The sequence below is a fragment of the Mesoplodon bidens genome, assembly GCF_964165515.1.
Source record: "Mesoplodon bidens genome assembly, chromosome: 14".
NCBI lineage: Eukaryota > Metazoa > Chordata > Mammalia > Artiodactyla > Ziphiidae > Mesoplodon > Mesoplodon bidens.
Window position 1 is genome coordinate 77,556,745 of NC_138170.1, and position 18,101 is coordinate 77,574,845.

The 18,101-nt window shown below is 50.8% G+C and overlaps 1 protein-coding gene and 1 long non-coding RNA gene across 2 annotated transcripts in view; both read right to left on the bottom strand.

Moving 5' to 3' along the window:
* LOC308627717 overlaps positions 1-18,101 on the bottom strand; it is a 1,107,544-nt gene that overhangs the window by 702,172 nt on the left and 387,271 nt on the right. The gene's annotated exons all lie outside the window — the stretch shown is intronic.
* MYCN (MYCN proto-oncogene, bHLH transcription factor) lies at positions 6,554-11,559 on the bottom strand (the record flags this gene model as incomplete). Its single annotated transcript, XM_081254000.1, has 3 exons — positions 6,554-7,158; positions 9,286-10,195; positions 11,404-11,559. 3 exons carry the CDS (start codon positions 11,557-11,559, stop codon positions 6,554-6,556), a joined length of 1,671 nt encoding a protein of 556 aa, XP_081110126.1.

Below are 18,101 nucleotides of genomic sequence, written 5' to 3' on the forward strand. Positions count from 1 at the left end.
TATCCAGTTGCACAACTTGAGAACCTCTAGCTGGCTTTGAACAATGAGTCAAGTCTTTTCATTGGCAATCATTATTTAACGTTATGGGGCAGCTACCTGTTCTAGGTACCGTTGAGCAATCAGAGATGTGCCTACTGACCTTAAATGTGTTTCCTACCTGGGGGGAACCCACTTAGAGATGAATCAGAAGGCAAACAGTGAAGTACACCAGTGAAGCACATGCCGAACAAGAGCTGACTGTGGCAGTAAGACCTCATAGAAGACCCCCCAGCTTCCACAGTGATGTCCCATCCCTCTATACTTTACGGCATTCTATCCTTGTAAGAACCTTGGGGGGTGGTGATTACTGTGGCTGTTTGAGAGCTGAAGAAAGTGAGATTCAGAGGGAGGTGACTTGCCCTCAGCCACAGACTAGTGAATGTCAGAGCCCAGATGTGCGTCACACCCAGAGCTTCCTGGAGACTGGAGAATGTTCCCAAGCACTACAGATATTTTAGCATTCAAAACTCCAGCCATCCCCAAGGATCAATGACTCTCGATCCTTAGAATTGAAAGGGGACCTTGGAGGTCACCATCTCCAATCCATCCCACTTCCAGTTGAGTCCGTTGCGCACCAGGCGCTTACCTCCTGTGCCAAGGCAAATAGCGAATAACTGAGCTAAGATCCAAGCCCAAAACAAGTATTTGTATTTCCCAGACCTGCCTCCCAGTCAGCTGAGAACATCATTTTGTAGGCCGGACGGACTGCTTTTATGGTCTCCTTCAGGAAAATGGTGGACGGTAGGTAGCCTAAGACAGAAAATTCAACTGGTAACAGGCTGCAGATTTGTGAAGAAACAGACTTATCTCCTGCACACCACTTCCCAAAAGGCTGCTGAAATTCTTAGGGCTGCTGAAAGGCAGAAGAAGGTCGATTTTGCCTTGCCTCTTTAGAGCACATCTCACAGCAACTCATCTGTATTTATCACAGGAGTACGTGCTGTGTGTGTTCTCCCAATACGCATTGTACCATGGGTTTGTCTGCTTCAACCATAAAAAGGCTCTGTTACTTCTCCTGGTCAAAGGCTTCAGGATGAATGTCTTGCAGCATGATACGCCAATATCAAAAGAGATCAGGTAACCCCGGTCAGTGGCCTATGAAGAGATTTCCTTTACAAGTAAGGAAAACTAATAAACCCTTGTAGAAGGCGTCGATGTTCTGCCACACTCAAATTCCTAGCCTTCGTCTTAAAATAGGCTTCAAAGCTCACATTCATTTGTTTCCAAGGTACCCGTTTTCAGGTTTTGTAAGGCCTCTTTTGAGGAACAAAAGTCTGCAAAGTTCTTGTTAAGCGCAGGCTTGTGAGTTTGTTCTCCCACTAAAGGTTTTTTAAAGATTCTTTGCCCTAGTAACATCCTAGGGAAATGGAGAGAGGAGGGATTCTGTCAACAAGAAATCAGATTGTTTAACAGACTTAAATCGTACCCATCATGCACCAGGCACTATTCCATGTGCCGTGTGGTAGTTAATTTCTGAAATCTCCCAGAAGCCCAGGTGAAGTGGGTAGTGCCAGCCCTGAGGTACCGGTAGGGAAACTGCACACAACCCAGAGCTTGTGGGTGTGGGGATCAGATTCAAACCAGGTGGTCTAACTTTAAATCCACACTCTATGACATCCTCGTGCTTCCCTTTGAGAGAGTGAAGAATAAGTTGGTGGGGGACCTTTGCCAATGTCCAAAGGGAGTTAAAGGAGGAAGAGCCTTGAGCTAGAAAGACTGAGGCCACAACAGTGCCCGGGTCGCTCTCCACCAACCCTGCCCCTCAGCTCCAGAGAAACTTCCAGATCTTTCTACTCAAAACTGCAACCCGCCTCCCTCCTGCTGTGGCATCCCAGAGTTCCTCCATCCTGTCCTACCTATCTTTCATAGCATTCACCACCTTATTAAACGCTACTTAACTTAGTTGCTTATTGTATTTCTTTTATTGTTGTCACTCTCTCCTAGACCATAAACTCCCTAAAGCACGGATCTGAAGGAGTTTCATCTCTTTTGTTCACTGATGTCTCCCAAGCATCTGGAACTGAGCTTGACACATGGTAGGTGTGACGTTAATGTTTGTTATGAAAGAGAGAGGAGAGGAAGGGAGGAGGCTGGGAGGGAGGAGAAGAGGGAGAGAAAGGTAGAAAGGAAAAAGAAAAGGGAGCAGACCGGCTGAAGTTCCTTTCCTTTCTGGTGTTCTACCTCCGAAATGGGACACTGAGTTCGATGGCCCCTTCCAAACCTAGTAACCTCTGATTCGGAAAACCACCCAAATTAGGATTTTCAAAAGATAGCCATCAGGGGGATGAATGAAAGTCAAACCCAGAAGACCCAGTTCCCCAAATGGATGTAGGATGAACTGGCCAGCTCTCCTGGAGGATTGTGAGAGTCAGGTGTAAAAACCTGAGTGATCTCTCCAGTGCCACACAGAGGTGGGAGGATTGTAACCACTGCACAGGTGACCTGTGGCCTCACACAAGTCTACAAGCCTCCTCAGGCCTGCGATAGACCAGCAAAGCAGCTTCCTCCAAAAGTGAGCTCTGAAGCGGGAAACTGGAGGAGCCGGATTCAGCCACGGGACCCCTCGTAGGCTTTGGCTCAATCATCGCCCTGCCCCCCCACCCATCCCTCCGGTCTACCCAGCCCCCCGGGACTTAACTCCCTTCCAGACTCTGGGCTCCCTAAAGAAAGGCCTCCGTGTGTGTTTTATCTTCACCTCCAGCCGTCAGCTCCCAACGCCCACTGATGCCCAGGGGATGTGTTTCCCCAGGTGGATTAGCCTGAGAGCTCGGGAAGCTGGTTGGCAGGAGGCAGCCACGTAATGGTCCTCACCGCGTTCCTTCCTCTGCTGCCTACTCAGCTGCCAGCCTTCTGCCCGCCTCTGCCAAGGCCCTGTCATTTGTCAGTCACCAGGCCGGAGCCAAAGAATCAGAGGTGAATGGGATGCTGTACCTGCTTTAGGGGACTCCATGGTCAAGGAGGTCCAGGAGGGTGATGGGGACAGCTCTTCTCTCTCCAGGGGTGATGTGGGATTAGGAGCTGGAAAAGGCACCCCTGGGGGTATGAGAAAGGCTTCTTGAAAGAGATGACATTGGGCTTGTCATTCCAGGTTGAAAAGGATTTCAGTGAATGGAAACTGGGTAACCCAGGAGGAGGGAATACAGTGGGACAAGACAGAGGTGAGAGAGCGTGTCTGGCGTGGCTGGAGAGAGGGGTGTCTGTGGAGCGGCAGGGGTGATGGAGCTGGTGGGCCAGGGTGAAAGCAGCCTCACAGGCCGGGCTGAAGGATTTGGACTCTATCCTATAAGTGGTGGGGAACTGTTAGAAGTTTGTATGCAGGGTGGGCTATTTAGAAGGACTAATATGGAAGCACCCTGTGGGTGGATGGGTGAGCCAGGAGGTATGGAGGCTACCGTGTGAGTGTGGGGAAAGCCAATACCATGGAAAGAGCACAGGCCGATCATCAGCAAACTCCAGTCCCGGTTCGGCCACTAATTCGATATGGGATCCCATGACCCCATTCTATAAAATGAAGTAATTGATCTAACTGATATAGAGTATTGATCTAACTGATATAGAGCAGTCTCAGATTGTCTCAAAACTGCTCTTGGGGACTTCCCTGGCAGTCCAGTGGTTAAGACTCCACGCTTCCACTGCAGGGGGCACGGTTTCAATCCCTGGCCGGGGAACTAAGATCCCGCATGCTGCACGGCATGGCCAAAACAAAATAAAATTTAAATTTAAAAAAATGAAACTGCTCTTGGAATGCGGAGAAGGGCTCTCATGTTATTGAAAGGAGTGGTTCCATTCTTCTGTGACTATAGCAATTATTTTACAGATTATTGCAGATCTAAATTGAGTGACACTTTCCCTCGGCTGGAGCAGGAAAGGCAAATGAGAGGTATTTTATCTTAGTTTTTTTTTAACATTTTAATACATATTTTTGATCCACCTAAAGCAAAAAGTTCTCTTTAAAGTAACATAAAGAACATTTTTAAAAAGGTCGTTAAATAACAATGAAAAACAAAAGATCAAAAACATTTAGAAGAGAGAATGGGCACTCAGTATGTGGAATGAGAGCATGGAATTTGGCTCTGAGCTTCCCAGCAGCCAGAGCAAAAATGGAGCCTGGTACGAATTAGTTTAGAGCCTTGTTCATCTCAACAGTTTAACCTCCTCCAGGACTAGAGTTCTATCTCATCTGAAACACCTAGGGAGGCCCCATATGGGGATCACAAAAAAAAGGAATTGGGATGATTGAGTTGGGTTTCAAGAATCTCAATAACTTTGAGGTCTCTCAATTTTCTTTTGGCTCATGGGCACAGGACAAGGTGCAGAGGCTGCAGGGAAGATTTGGGGCCCGTAAAATGCAAGTGGACGGGAAGTCTTTTTGAATGACAGTTCGAAAAGGACTCTCAAAGAGGGTTATTTTTTAGTGTGAGGATGGGGGCAAGGAGGGAGATTAAGGAGTAAAGAGAATTTTACCTGAATTTCAACATGATCTGACCATTGGTGATGTCCATGGCAATACCACCAACCTCATAGCTCAGGAAATGTGGCTGTAAACCAGGGGAGGACCTCAAATTCTAAACTCCACTGGTCTTTGGAAAATGCAGACAGGGACCCTGATGGCCTAGGCAAGCAAAGCCGTTTCTCATCCCTGGACATGTTTTCTTCTGAGCAAAGCAAAGGTCTTTTCAGTTGAAAGCTAAAATCTGAGATGAATGAAACCTTAGAGAAATAGTTTTGAGTACCACCTTCCACCGAAGAGATGTACTCACAGGCTCTCAGTTCTGAGATGCTGAATGCCTCCCCAGCAAGGGTATCATCTCCCATCAGGGAAACTCTGAAACTGCCTCCTAGCTCTGCTGGGGCCCCCTCCCCCAACCTGTTGGCCCTGGCTGTCCTCCAGAACCTGCAAAGGTTAATCTGGCTTCCACAGAACAGTCCAAGCAACCAAAATAACAGGAGTGCCAAGCGGACAGAGCTACACTAACACCCCAGTGCCTCTCCTGAAGGGACATGGCACATGAGCTGGGCCACACCGCTGTCACTCCAGGAATTACTCTGGTGAATCAGACTGTTAGCTTTTTGAGGGGAGGGACCAACTCCACTCCATCTTTATTCAGCTACAATGCCTAACATAGAACCTTGCACAGCTCCTAGTAGATTGTGATGAATGCTTTCTTCTTAGAGATGACCTGCACTCTATGCTGAAATATAAAGCCATCAGCTGATGGGATAAAGGTTACCAACACCAAATACTGCCAAGTTGTAGAACTCAGTGTCTTAATTTTACTCCTCCTTCTCAAGGGTCTGATGTCCCAGCTTAGTCTGGTTAAATGGCCAACGTATAGGAAAGTGTTTTGTAGAGTGCTATTGCTAGCACGCACAATCACTAATAACATACCTATGCTGTTTAACTTGGGAGAAATCTCGTAACCTTCCTAAGCTCAGTTCCCTCCACCTCAAGTGGGGACAATGGCCCCTCCCCAGCCAGGACCGTACAGGTATAAAATGACTGGTCTGTGGAAACCAAGTTCCCTGTCCAGGTTATGCGCTCTTTATGGTTGCTGCTTAAAGGATAGAGTTTAACCGTTGCTGTTACGAAAACAAACAAAAAAAAGTTGCATCATTTAATTGCTATTTATTTTCATAAACATGAGGTATTTCAAAGTGCTATAAGATGCAGCACTAAATATATACATTTTGAAGAAATTAAACACAGAACTTTGCATTTACCCAGTTCTATGCACCAAACATGAACAAATACATTAACAGGAAGAAACAGGCTAGGAAAAAGGCATATATATATAGTAAATTTCTTTACAAAAGTTTCTTAGTTCAAAAAGTGATAAAGTAATATCTACTCAAAACTTTCACAACTCATTTTCATACGAAAATATAAGTATCAAATTTAGTTATGTATCAGCATCATACTAAAGTATACAGGCAGTGTAAGAATTAGTACAGTACATAACAGAGATTAACAATATATTTGTATACAAAACATGCTCCTCAAACATTGAGGTATTACAGTACTTAGGTATGAACTTCCAGTCTAATACTGGCCGCAAAAGCCACCTCTCATTACCCAGGACGTATACAAAAGGCAGGTGTGTCCATGGTATTTACAGAAATGTTCCCCAGGGGTATCAATGGCAAACCCCCATGTGGCATCGGCTGGAACTTAAGCACCATTTTAAAAAGAAGGAATGACTTTCTGTTGTCTGGAAACTCGTAACAAACAAGGTGACTTCAACAGCCCCAGAAGGCTCCCAACGGTCACGGACTTCGACCGCCGTCTCAGAGGTGACGCGGAGGAACACCGCCAGGGCCACCTGCATCCCATCCTGCAGGCCCTCTCCCGAGGTCCTGGAAGAACCCCTCATGTCCTGCTCCCCACCCAGATCCAAACTCGACGGGGGACCGATTTGAAAGTAAACCAACATTCTTAATGTCAACACAAGGTTTGTTTAAAAAAAAAAAAAATCAAAATGTGCAAAGTGGCAGTGACTGTCCAGTTCGGAGACGTTTAGCAAGTCCGAGCGTGTTCGATTTTCTTTAGCAACTGCTGCTGTCTTGCCTGCAGCTTCTCCTTCTCCAGCAAAAGCTGGTGCTCCTCGGCCTGGAGGGAGTGGACGTACTCGGTGGCCTTTTTCAAGATGACCACCTTGGCGGCCTTCTCGTTCTTCACCAGCTCTGGCACGTGGTCCCTGAGCGTGAGGAAGCTGGACCGCAGGTCGTTGCGGCGCTGGCGCTCCAGGATGTTGTGGTTCCGACGGCGCTCGCTGTCCTCCGAGTCAGAGTTACGCGGGCTCAAGCTCTTGGCCTTTGGGGGGATGACGCTCTTGAGGGGACGCGGGGATGCTTCACTCTTTATCTTCTTCTGGGGCGGCGCATCCTCGCTCTCCACGAAGGGAGACGGGGCGGCGTAGTTGTGCTGCTGGTGGATGGGGACGCAGCGCTTGAGGATCAGCTCACCCGACGGGGCCCTCCCAGGTCCCAGGGCCGCGCTCTTGGGACGCACGGTGATGGTGAAGGTGGTGACGGCCTTGCTGTTGGAGGAGGACCGCCGCTTCTCCACAGTCACTACGTCGATTTCCTCCTCTTCGTCTTCCTCCTCGTCATCTTCATCATCTTTGAGAACAAGGTGAGGGTTATTCTCATGATGAGGCACGTATGAATTAAATACACATACAGTCTCGCAGAGCAGGCCCTGGCCCGTGGTTTGCTCTTACTGGGATCCATCAGCACAGGTCTCTGAAGAGAGCTGTACATGCTTTTCCCCTCCCCATACTCCTAGCATTTCATCTTCCATTCAAGCTTGAGCAGGTGGCAGAAATAGAAAGAACCTCGGCTTTGGAGTTAAGACAGAATCCTGGCTCCATCACACACACTAGCTGCACGACCCTGGGCAAGGTATTTTCTAAGCCTCAGTTTCCCCAGCTATTAAATGGGGGATAATGCCATAAGTTGAGTTGGACAGAATTTGTAGACAAGAGTCTCAGTAAACGGTAACCCTTTCCCATCATCGCTAGTCTGCCCCATAAACTTATTTATATTTCCATCTCCACATTTAAGAACTGAAGCCTCCTCATTTTAGGAGCCTCAGTTAGCCACTTACACATGGTGGAGTTTGATTTTCAGTGAAACAAACTAAAGAACAATTTAATTCACTAAGGAAAAAAAATACCTTGTCTTCCATGATCATGACTTCTATACAGTAAGCAGTTTTTCATCTTAACAAAGATCAAACCTTAACTACAGAGCCGTAATCCACTGGAGCTCTAAACCCAGATACGGGGCACCTCTTCTCAAAGTCACCACCACCCGCAGCAGCCAGAAAAACGTGTAGCATCATGTGTGCGTTTCCCCCCTCTCTCCTCATTTACTACCGTGCTCGGGTAGAAAATTATTGTTTAAAATGCAAGCATGAAAATCAAAACACATCTTCTGCTTGATCTGAAGGGGACCGGAAAGCTGAACAATTGTGGGATTTGTTCTAAAGCCGAAATGCGAGGCTGTTCCAGTCGGTGGGTCCCTTTAAGCCAATGTTTTGGTTTTCTGCCAAGAAGACAGCTGTTGGAAGGAAGTGCTTCCTCACCAAAAGCTGTCAAGGCACAGACATTAAAGGGACAGACCCGTTCAAACTGAAGGCTTATCCCCAAGTTTCCTTTCAGGAGCCTCAGATGAATCTGTCCTCAGCCCTGAAGGAAATGTAGGCTTTTTATCCATCTGCATTCTAAAAACAGTGATTTTCAAGGTCCAAGTCTCCCAGCTCCAAGGACAAGGGCTATTCCAGTATTTGGGTAGAGTTCTTCACCTTCAGGCAAAGTCTTGGTTTTAACCCTGCTGTTCAGTTTCACCAGGAGGCACACAATAGAACTAATCAATGAGTGCTTCAGGTTGTGTGCATTCCTGGAGGGCCTGCTAAGTGCCCGCCCTCACCTTGAAGGACACTGGGTTACAGAACACAGCTCGGGTCTGAAATTAGTCCTGGAACTTTGGCTAGAAGATAAAACCGGGCGGTTCTCTCTGCACACTGTAAAGAGGCGGCCCCTTGAGAATGTACACAACCGCTGTGGTACTGGCCGCCAGCTGCTGAGTGAAGGGAGGAAGGGATGGCCCTACCACCCCCAGCCTCTCAGATCCTCGCCCTCCTGCCGGCCAGCATATCGCCGCCTGCTGGCGACGGACCAGGAGCAAATAGCCCACCACCCACCGAGGGAGGGAGGAAAAAAAAAGTACCGAGGTTCGAAAAAATAAAATACAATCGGTGCTCACCGTCTGTGCAATCCCTTCCTAACTTCCTGCACCCTAAATAGGACTTTGCGCAGGCTCGTGCTTTTCGGGGCTTCTCCCCACCCCTGACCCGGGCCGCAGAGTCCCTTTCCACCCCTGGGCTAACAGGTTTCTGCCAGCGGCCCCCTGAACCCCAACTCGGCTTTAGCCACTCAACTTTTCTCATCTTCTTCCTCGGAGGGAGCTGCAGAGAGAGACGGGGGACGGGGCGGGGGCCAGTGATGGAGTCGGGCTCCCGGCGGGGGGTGAGGGAACTTTAAGGAAGGTGAGGCTGGAGATCACAGCTTTCACCCACCCTCTCCTCCGTACCCTAGAGATTGGCCTGGGAAAAATCACTTCTCAGCCACCAGCACTACCTCCAAACGACTCTCTCCCAGCACCCTAACCCACGAACGACAAACGCGGCGCCACCCCCAGCCCCAGTACCCCAGGAGGGCAGCCGGACCCTGGCTCGCTCTTTACCTGAGTCGCTCAGGGTGTCCTCTCCGGAGGTGCTGAGGGCCTTGTGGTCACCGCCGCTGGCCAGGCGGCCGCCGGTGCGTGGAAGAGCGGCCACCGGGGCGCCCGCTGGGGCTGCGGCGCTCGCCCCCGAGGCGACCGCGGCCCCCGCCGCTGGGGCACCGGCCGGGGCGGCGGGCGCCGCCGCGGGCTCGCGCTTGTTCACCGGGAACGGGAAGACCACGGCGGGATCCACGCACTCGGCGGCCGGGTGGGCGAGCTCGGCGGGCAGGGCGGCCCCGGCGCGGCCCGGCCCCGCAGCCACTGCGCTGTGCCCGCGGCCCGCGGGGCCAGTGGCGCCCGCGGCCGGGGCCGGGACCGCGGGCCCCGCGGCGGGCGGCCGGCCGTGCTGCAGCTTCTCGCTCACCGCGCGCTCCAGCTTCTCGCGGGCCGAGAAGCCGCTCCACATGCAGTCCTGGAGGATGACCGGGTTGGGCGTGAGGCCGCCCAGGCCCCCCAGGCCGAACGCGTCCTCCTCGGCCGGGTTGCCCCACAGGTCGGCCTCGGGCAGCAGCATCTCGGTGGCCCAGTTCGGGGGCTCCGGGCTGTGCTCCGGGAAGGCACGGCTGGGCGACAGCGGGGGCGTGGGCAACAGCTCAAACTTCTTCCAGATGTCCTCCCCCGGGGGGGTCGAGTCGGGGCCGCCGAAGTAGAAGTCATCTTCGTCCGGGTAGAAGCAGGGCTGCAGAGAGTCAAACTCGAGGTCCGGGTTCTTGCAGATCATCCCCGGCATGGTGGACGCGGTGCAGCTCGGCATCGGCTCGCCTCCTGGCCGCCGAATGAGGGCTTCTTTCCGCTCCGCTCTTTTTAGTTCGGGGGGTGCTTCCTTCCCGTGGGGGGCGCGGAGGGCGGGGGCCCGCGCCAACCTCCGACACTGCAACCGACAGACACACCAGGAGAGGGTTGGCAAGCGGAGCCGGATGGGGGGCGCGAGGGGTGGGGACGGGCAGCGGTCACCCCCTCGCTTCCTCAATCTCTCCTCCAAGCCCCCCACTCCGCCCAGGGCTCCCGAAGGTGGAGGAAGTTGTGTCTCTCGCTCTCTCCCTCCCTCCTTTTGTGTACATGCTGTCTACGACAGGGGGTGGGAGGGGGCATGCAGATGCAGGGGGTGGCGGCGTAGCTCTGCAACTTTGGAAACTGCCGTTTCATTCACACAAGGCACTGCCTGGGGGAGGGGGCTGCCCAAGGCTGCAGAATTCTAGCTCCCACTAGCTCACCGACACCCGCGGTTGCACCCGAGTAGGGCCCGCTGCTCCCAGGAAGCCCAGGACTCCAACCCAGCTACCGGGGTCGAGGATTCTTAAGAACCCTCAAACCACCCCCCTCCTTTGTAAAATTGCAACCTCGGGAGCGCAAGCGATAGCGGGGGGTTTAGGAAACTTTGCAAATGGAAAAACCCTTTCTCTAGACCGAGACCAACAACAGGCACCCAAATCCAGAACCCCCTCCCCCAAATTTTGATCCGACGTCCCCAGCGTTCACCCGCTGCAGGGAAAGTACTGTCAGCAGCTGATTTTGAACCTCTCTACCCCCACCCCCGCTGTTCCAAGCCCCCAACGACATCCTCTTCGTGGGAGAGCCTGGACCCCAGTCCCCGGGAATGGTTCAGGGGCACCAGCGCGGGGAGGGTCGCACGGAGAGCCACGTCTCCTCTGAGCCGGGGCGGCAGTGACCCAGATTACCACCGCGACGGCCTCGCCCTGCTTAACCCCCTTCTTCTTCCTCTGGGGGCACCCTTTGGAGGAGAACCCAGCTTCGGGGTGGGGACGCACCGGCTCCCCGTCAGCTCAAATGCAGACAAATGTTCTAGAGAAGGGTGAATTTCTTTTCGATGAAGCCATTACAACCCCTGGCAAGGGCACTAGATGGATTAGGGCGGGTCTCTCCCAGTCCGGGAGCCTTGGGGACTGGAACTGGCTTTTCAGGGAAAACCCCGAGAGGGTTTTGTTTCGGAAGCAGAAACAGTCCCCCCGGGCACAGTCGGGCGCCCTGTGCGCCAGCCGCGATCCCGTCCAGGGCTTGCCTTCCCGCCGCGTTCGCCGCTCCCGGGGCGCCAGGCGCTTTGCGCCCCCCGCTCCTTACCTCCCGCCGACGGCCGGGGATCCGGAGGCGATTCTGTGCGGGGGTCCCCGGGTGGCCAGGGGCGGGGGGTGGTCCTCGGGTGGCTGCAGTCTGTGCGCGCTTGCGCCTGGCTAGCGCTAGCTCGGCTCCAACCCAGTTCCCAGGAGCCCCCCGCATCCACCCAGCGCGTCCAGACAGATGACTGTCACTGGCTGCGCTTTGAAGCTCGGGGGATATTATTAACTGAAAAATCTGACACACCCGGGGGGCGGGGAGAGAAGGGGGCTGCGGCACAGACAAGGGGGAGGGAGAAAGGCAGAGGAAAGCGGCTTTACCCCGCCCTCTTGATTTCCATAAAAATCAGGGGAGGCGCCAAGGCTTTCGCGCCAAAAGCCACTTGCTTTTCTTCTTTGCAGAGAGGAGGCTGCAAAGCTGGGAAGCTCGGGGCGTGCTCCTCCCGCCCTTTTAGACCCCCGGGCTTGCCCCCTGTGCACTCTGCGGACCAGCTGCGCGCCGAGCGGTGCAATGCAACACCCACCCTGCGGGCCTGGCAATTGCTCGGCGTAAAAAAAAAAAATTTCCGGAGGGCTCCGGGGGTGTTCGGAGGCTCCTAACCCAGCCCCCGCCTCGACTGCGTGTGTGTGCTGCTGAGCGCGAGGCCGACGTCCAGCCGGGACGTGCGGGGGGCGAGGGAGGGGTGTTGCTCGTGTGTGATCTCGGAAGGGAAGCCGGACCCCGGGTGCACAGTGGGAGGGAGAGGACGCGCCCATTTAGGAACGAAACCGCGGGAGGTTTCTAGTTTTAAATTGAAAGGAGAGGGGCGCCCCCTTGTTTGAAAATAAATAAATAACTGCGGGCTACGAGGGTGGCGCCGCTGCGGTTTCTTCGGCCGAAGGCGACACCTCGCGGAGGCCGCGCAGAAAGCGGAGCCGCGGGGCCTGGTCTCGGGGGTCCAACCGGGGCCACGGGCAGCCCTCCCGCCGCGCTGTCAACCTGTCCTCACCACCGCGCGGAGGGTGCCGGCTCTCCTCGGCTTCCGAAGGGGATGGGCGTGAGGCTCCCGAAGCCGTTCTCACGGGCTCCCAAGTCAGCCTTCCAAAACCAGCTATTTCCCGAATTATGGGGAGGCGGATCAGGTCTTCGTTGGAGTCGGCGGTCCACACCTCCTGCAGCCCAAACCCTGGCTCAGAAACCTTGGCTTCAGATTGTTGCAGGCAAAGGGGCAAGCTGCTATCGCTGTTCAGCCTCGATGTGCCTTGGTTTCTTCAATTGTGAAATGGAGTTAGTGACGGTGCTTACCTCACAGGGTTGTTTTAAGATATTTTGAATGTTCAGGACGGTGCCCAGCACAGGATGGGTGTGGAGTGTCAGCTATTGTTATTACCAGATCCTGATCGATTCTTCCGGGGAAATTAACACCCCACCCCCTCTCCCATCCCACCGCCGCTCTCAGATCCTAACTTCACTCTGGCCAAGCTTTCCTGCAGGTGTGTTGGGGGGCGGAGGGGTGACAGGGTACGAGATTCCAGAACCAAAACTCCCCAGGAACAACCCGAATCTCAGCCCCCTTCACAACCAGATACACGACGGAGTGGGATTTCCTCGCGAAAAACGTTCCTCTTCGGATGGTTTGGGGTAGAGAAACCTGCCCCCTCCCCCCCACCCCTCACTGGGGTGGGAAAGCTTCTCCACCTCCTTTTTCCCAAACTGGAAATGCCAGTCATCCTCGCCATTCACCTCCGCATTCAAACTAGTTACGGATGAGGATGCAGGGGGTCAGGGGGGCAGCCTGTAAAACGCTCACCTATTAGCATTTGTGAAGGCTCTTCCAGTCCTTACCCTGGATGCCTACATAATTCGGGGGAGAGAGGCAGGTTCCCAGAGTCCTAGGAAGTGGCCCATGAATGAGGATGAGCTGCCCTCCCAAACACCTTTATTATTATTATTTCCTTCCCGTATGTAAAGCTCTAAACCTTTGCAAAAGCCTTTCACACCCCCACTTCTGCTTTTCCCTAACCCCCTAATCTAAACCATGCCCTCCCGCTGTATTCTCCCCAAACATCCTGGATTTTCCTTCAGAACACTTAGTTTCATTTGTAATGATATATGCCTGGGAGAGTTTGTTTAATGCCCGCTTCTCCCGAGACACCGAGTGGAAACAGGCTCTGTCTTCCTCACTCCATCTATGTCTGTTTTGCTCCAGGGGCATCCTTAGAGCAAAGCAGATACCTGTATATGTACGTACTCAACAATATTGTTCAAGGCAGAGAGGCCTGAATGAGTCCTTCTGAAGCAAAGCCAGCTCTTCGAAAGGAGTTTCTGTTTATCAGCAATAGAGGGAAAGAGGAATGAATGCCACGCCAGGACCTTCAGGTCCTCAGGAGCAGCCCTAGGAAGTGCTCTCAGAATTGCCTGTCCCACCTTTTTACCGAAAGGGCAGGGGCACTGTTACAATAGGCCAGGATGACCCTAGTCGCTACATTTAAAAGTCCTACCTTGTCCTCTTTGACCCGACCTGTGCCCTTCACCACGCCATTCGTCCTTTGTCAAGGGACAAAGTGCAGCAGAAAATGAGAAGACAAGAGACCCGGTTACTCTGTGTGCCTCCAAGCAAATCTTGTATTCTTCCTGGACCTCAATCTCTAATCTCATGCTCTTAATGCAAACCAGTAATTACTGACAAGTCTGAATTTGAAGTTTAACAGAATGATAAAATTTTACAAGTATTTATTGGTACTTTCATTTGCAAATGGAAAGATAAAAGACTTTGTCCGTGGAGAAATCTTGCTACTGCAGGTTCCTTGTTTGCTTGTAGAGAAGCCTGCAAATTCCTCTTAAAAATGTTGAAACACTCTTAGACTATGCGGACACACACGAAATACATCTTGAGAAGACTTGGAAGACAAGTTCAGCCGGCATCCACTGTCCCGATTCAGAACAGAGATGAGTAAAGGCACAGCCTGAATGAGCTCATCATGGGCTGAGGGAGACACACCTAAAATGGACCAACAGACAGGACAGAGTTGTACACAGAATTTGGTTTATAAATGGGGAGATTTTTGAGGGAGGACAATGTTTTCATCTACAAATCCCTTCTTTATAAAACAAAACCAGATCTCTCTCTCCCTCTCTCTCTCTCTCTCTCTCTCTCTCTCTCTCTCTCTCACACACACACACACACACACACACACACACACACACACAGTCAGAGGGGTCCAACCCATGACTGGCCTGGGAGATCAAAAACCTCTAGATGCTTTTCCCAGATGGTGAGTTAAAGATCTTCTGGGTCCAGCATCAGGGACCACGGTTTCTCCTAGGAACTTTACTGGGTCCCTCCCTGCCTCGCTCCAAAGTGTACATTTTTGCTGATTAAATGCTTTTAAAATTCCTGACTCTTCATTTAGAATAAAGTAAAGCTAGCTGCCTGACTTACCCAATTACTAATGAATTAATTAAGCAACTAAATAATTAATTAATTAATTTTAAAAACCTAAATTGAAGTTTTAAATTGGAAAAAGTAAGGTTATACAAGCAAAGAAAATAGAGAGTGGAATTCTTTCTAAGACAGATAGCCCAGAAACATGAAAGAAAAATTTTAACATATTTGACGACAATAAAAATTTTTAATTACACTTAAAACATATCCTAAACAAAGTCAAAAGATAACGGTGTGATAGAAAAATACTTTCCTCATCCATAAGAGACAAAGAGTAAATCCCATGTACACAAAGACCTCCTACGCATTGAATAGAAAAACAACCCGATAGAAATAAGGGTCCAGGATAAGACTAGGTAATTTACTGAATAGGAAATGCAAATTGTCCATAAACATATGAAAAGATGCTCAGCTTCACTAGTAGTCAGGGAAATGCAAATTAAATCTCAAGGAGATTAACATTTTTTGGTCTAGCAGATTGGCCCAAGTGTTGGCAAGGCCCACGGGTGGGGGGGAGGGGGAGGGGGGGCACGACCCTCTCCTGCACTACTGGTGTTCCAGACCCAAGAGTAAAGGCAATCCCAGTCTTCAAATTCCATCCTACAAGAAATAATAAAATAAATACGTCAAAATACATAAACAAGAACCTGTATTGCAGCATTGTCCTCAATAACAAAAATATAAATAATCTAAATGCCCATCCATAGGAAAATGGTTGCATCTATTATAATATATTCATACGGTGGAATAACATGCAGCCTCTGAACATAGTATGTTAGATCTATAGGTACTGACTTGGAAATATCCATGAGCATGATGGGAAATAAGCAAGGTGTAGGGCGGTGGTCTGCCATGTTGGATATTTGTGCACTTAGGTATGTCTGCATAAATCCAACAACGAATTGGGTGTAATATGCAACAATTTTTCATTCGTGGTTTACTTTTTTTTTTTTTTTTTTTGCGGTACGCGGGCCTCTCACTGTTGTGGCCTCCCCCGTTGCGGAGCACAGGTTCCGGACGCGCAGGCTCAGCAGCCACGGCTCACGGGCCCAGCTGCTCCGCGGCATGTGGGATCCTCCCGGACCGGGGCACGAACCCGTGTCCCCTGCATCAGCAGTCAGACTCTCAACCACTGTGCCACCAGGGAAGCTCTAGTGGTTTACTTTGAAGAAAGGAATCAGGTGAAGGGAGAAACTTTCCTCTTTATGAAATATTTTTGAACCAGTGGAATTATGAGCAAATTTAATTTTTTGTTTTGGTTATTTTTCAAAACAATATTTTTGTTACTCCCCAGGAAAGCTCGTCATTAAGCTGATCATTTGTGGGAAGTAAAGGATCCTTTTGTGAAGCCTAAAATCATCCCCCCAAGTTCTCTTTTGTCTCCCAGGCTGGTTGGCATTCTTTCAAACCAAACTAGTGCTGAACTGAGTCAGCTAAGTGGGTTATTAGAGACAAAATGGCACTGGTTTACTTAGGATTAGAATCAAGCCAACCAAAGCCATTTGAGTATATGATGTTGGATGTGCCCAAGGCAAGACATATATTTTTTTGACTTCTGAGGCTGGAGGAAAATTTGAGATCCAGCATTGAGAGTCTTGGGGGTGGGGAGTTTTATTGGTAATGGCACAATTATGTTTAATTAATTAATTAATTTATTTATTTTTGGCTGCACTGGGTCTTCGTTGCTGCCTGTGGACTTTCTCCAGTTGCGGCGAGCGAGGGCTACCCTTCATTTCAGTGCGTGGGCTTCTCCCTGCGGTGGTCTCTCCTGTGGAGCATGGGATCTAGGTACATGGGCTCCGCAGTTGTGGCTTGCGGGCTCTAGAGCACAGGCTCAGTAGTTGTGGCGTATAGACTTAGCTGCTCTGCGGCATGTGGGATCTTCCTGGACCAGGGATCAAACCCGTGTTCCCTGCATTGGCAGGCGGATTCTTAACCACTGCGCCACCAGGGAAGTCCACAATTATGTTTAAAACAAAAATTATCCTCATTGAGTGCCAGTAATTTAATTACAGATCTAGAAAATGAGAAGTTCCAAAAGGCTCTGTACTCCTCTGGAAGACTGATTTCACATCCTTTGAGGCAGCTCAGATACCCCCCCTCCATGGGAAACCTTCTTTCAGGCTTAGTATGTTACAGAGACTTGGGGAAAGCACAAAGATGGGGGTGAGTAAAAATGGCTTGCCAACTGCAAAGAGCTCCGTGGGTGGTTGTTGCCTTAGAGTTAGAATTTCCATTTACCTGCTTTTCTTGATGCTAAAAGGCAAGATGGGAAAACTGTCCTGGGAGACAGGCAAGTTGCTCAGGGCCAGGCTTTGAGGGGTGGGGGAGGCAAAGAAGCCTCCACTTTGTAGACCTTAAACTTGAATCATCTACATCAGAGAGTATGCACGGAGGGGAACCCAGTCTTAGCGGGAGCCGGTAAGAGCCACAAGGAATTCTGACTCCAGATCAGGTCTTCAAGTCCGTTTGGCACTGCCCCTTAAAAAGAGCAGCACTTCCTACATCCCATCTTCTTTTTCTGGGACTACTTTGCAGTCTCACTGATTTAATTTGGTTGGGTGTGTCCAGATTTCCTCCGTTGAGGTTTTCCGATCTCTTCTGGTAGTTACAGAGCAGATGGCTGATTTGCCCATTCATTGGTTCTTGCTAATCTCTATTTCCTTTAATTCTGGAGTTATCCCCTACGGCCCAGACCCACCCTAATATCTGCCTGAGGGTGGGGTGTGATGGGGGGGGGGTGTTTCCTTGTGTTTAAATAGTGATGAGTAACAGGCCCCGCTGCTACTTCTGGCCTGGAAAGTCTTTTTCTTTTCTGCTTCAAATTCTGTCCTCAAGAATCAGCTGGAGACTCTCCAAGAAGGAATGCTGATGTTCTTCGCCCCAACTACACTCTCCCATACAAATCTCCATTCTTTGTGGACCGCCAGCTAGCATTATCCAGCTGTGTTCTTTATGGGATTCACGTGTAGGTGTGGCTCTTCTAACAAGATTAGCAGTTCCAGAGGAGAAGAAGCCTTCCCCACCACAGACAGCCCAGCGGAGCTCTGCCAGATGAGCCAATCCAGGCAGCCACTCCCATTTCATTGTCTTTAAATTAAATTAGCATTCCCTGTGGATTAAGTAGGGAAGCATCCCTCTAGTGCCCGCTTTATAATGGTGCCCAGTAGCAGTTAGTGCTCTCCTGTCCCGCCTCCAACCTGCTTACAGGGGCTCAGCAAATCCTACACCCACAGACCACAGCACCTGGGCTCCAGGTTGAGCCTTCTGAGGTTGGTCC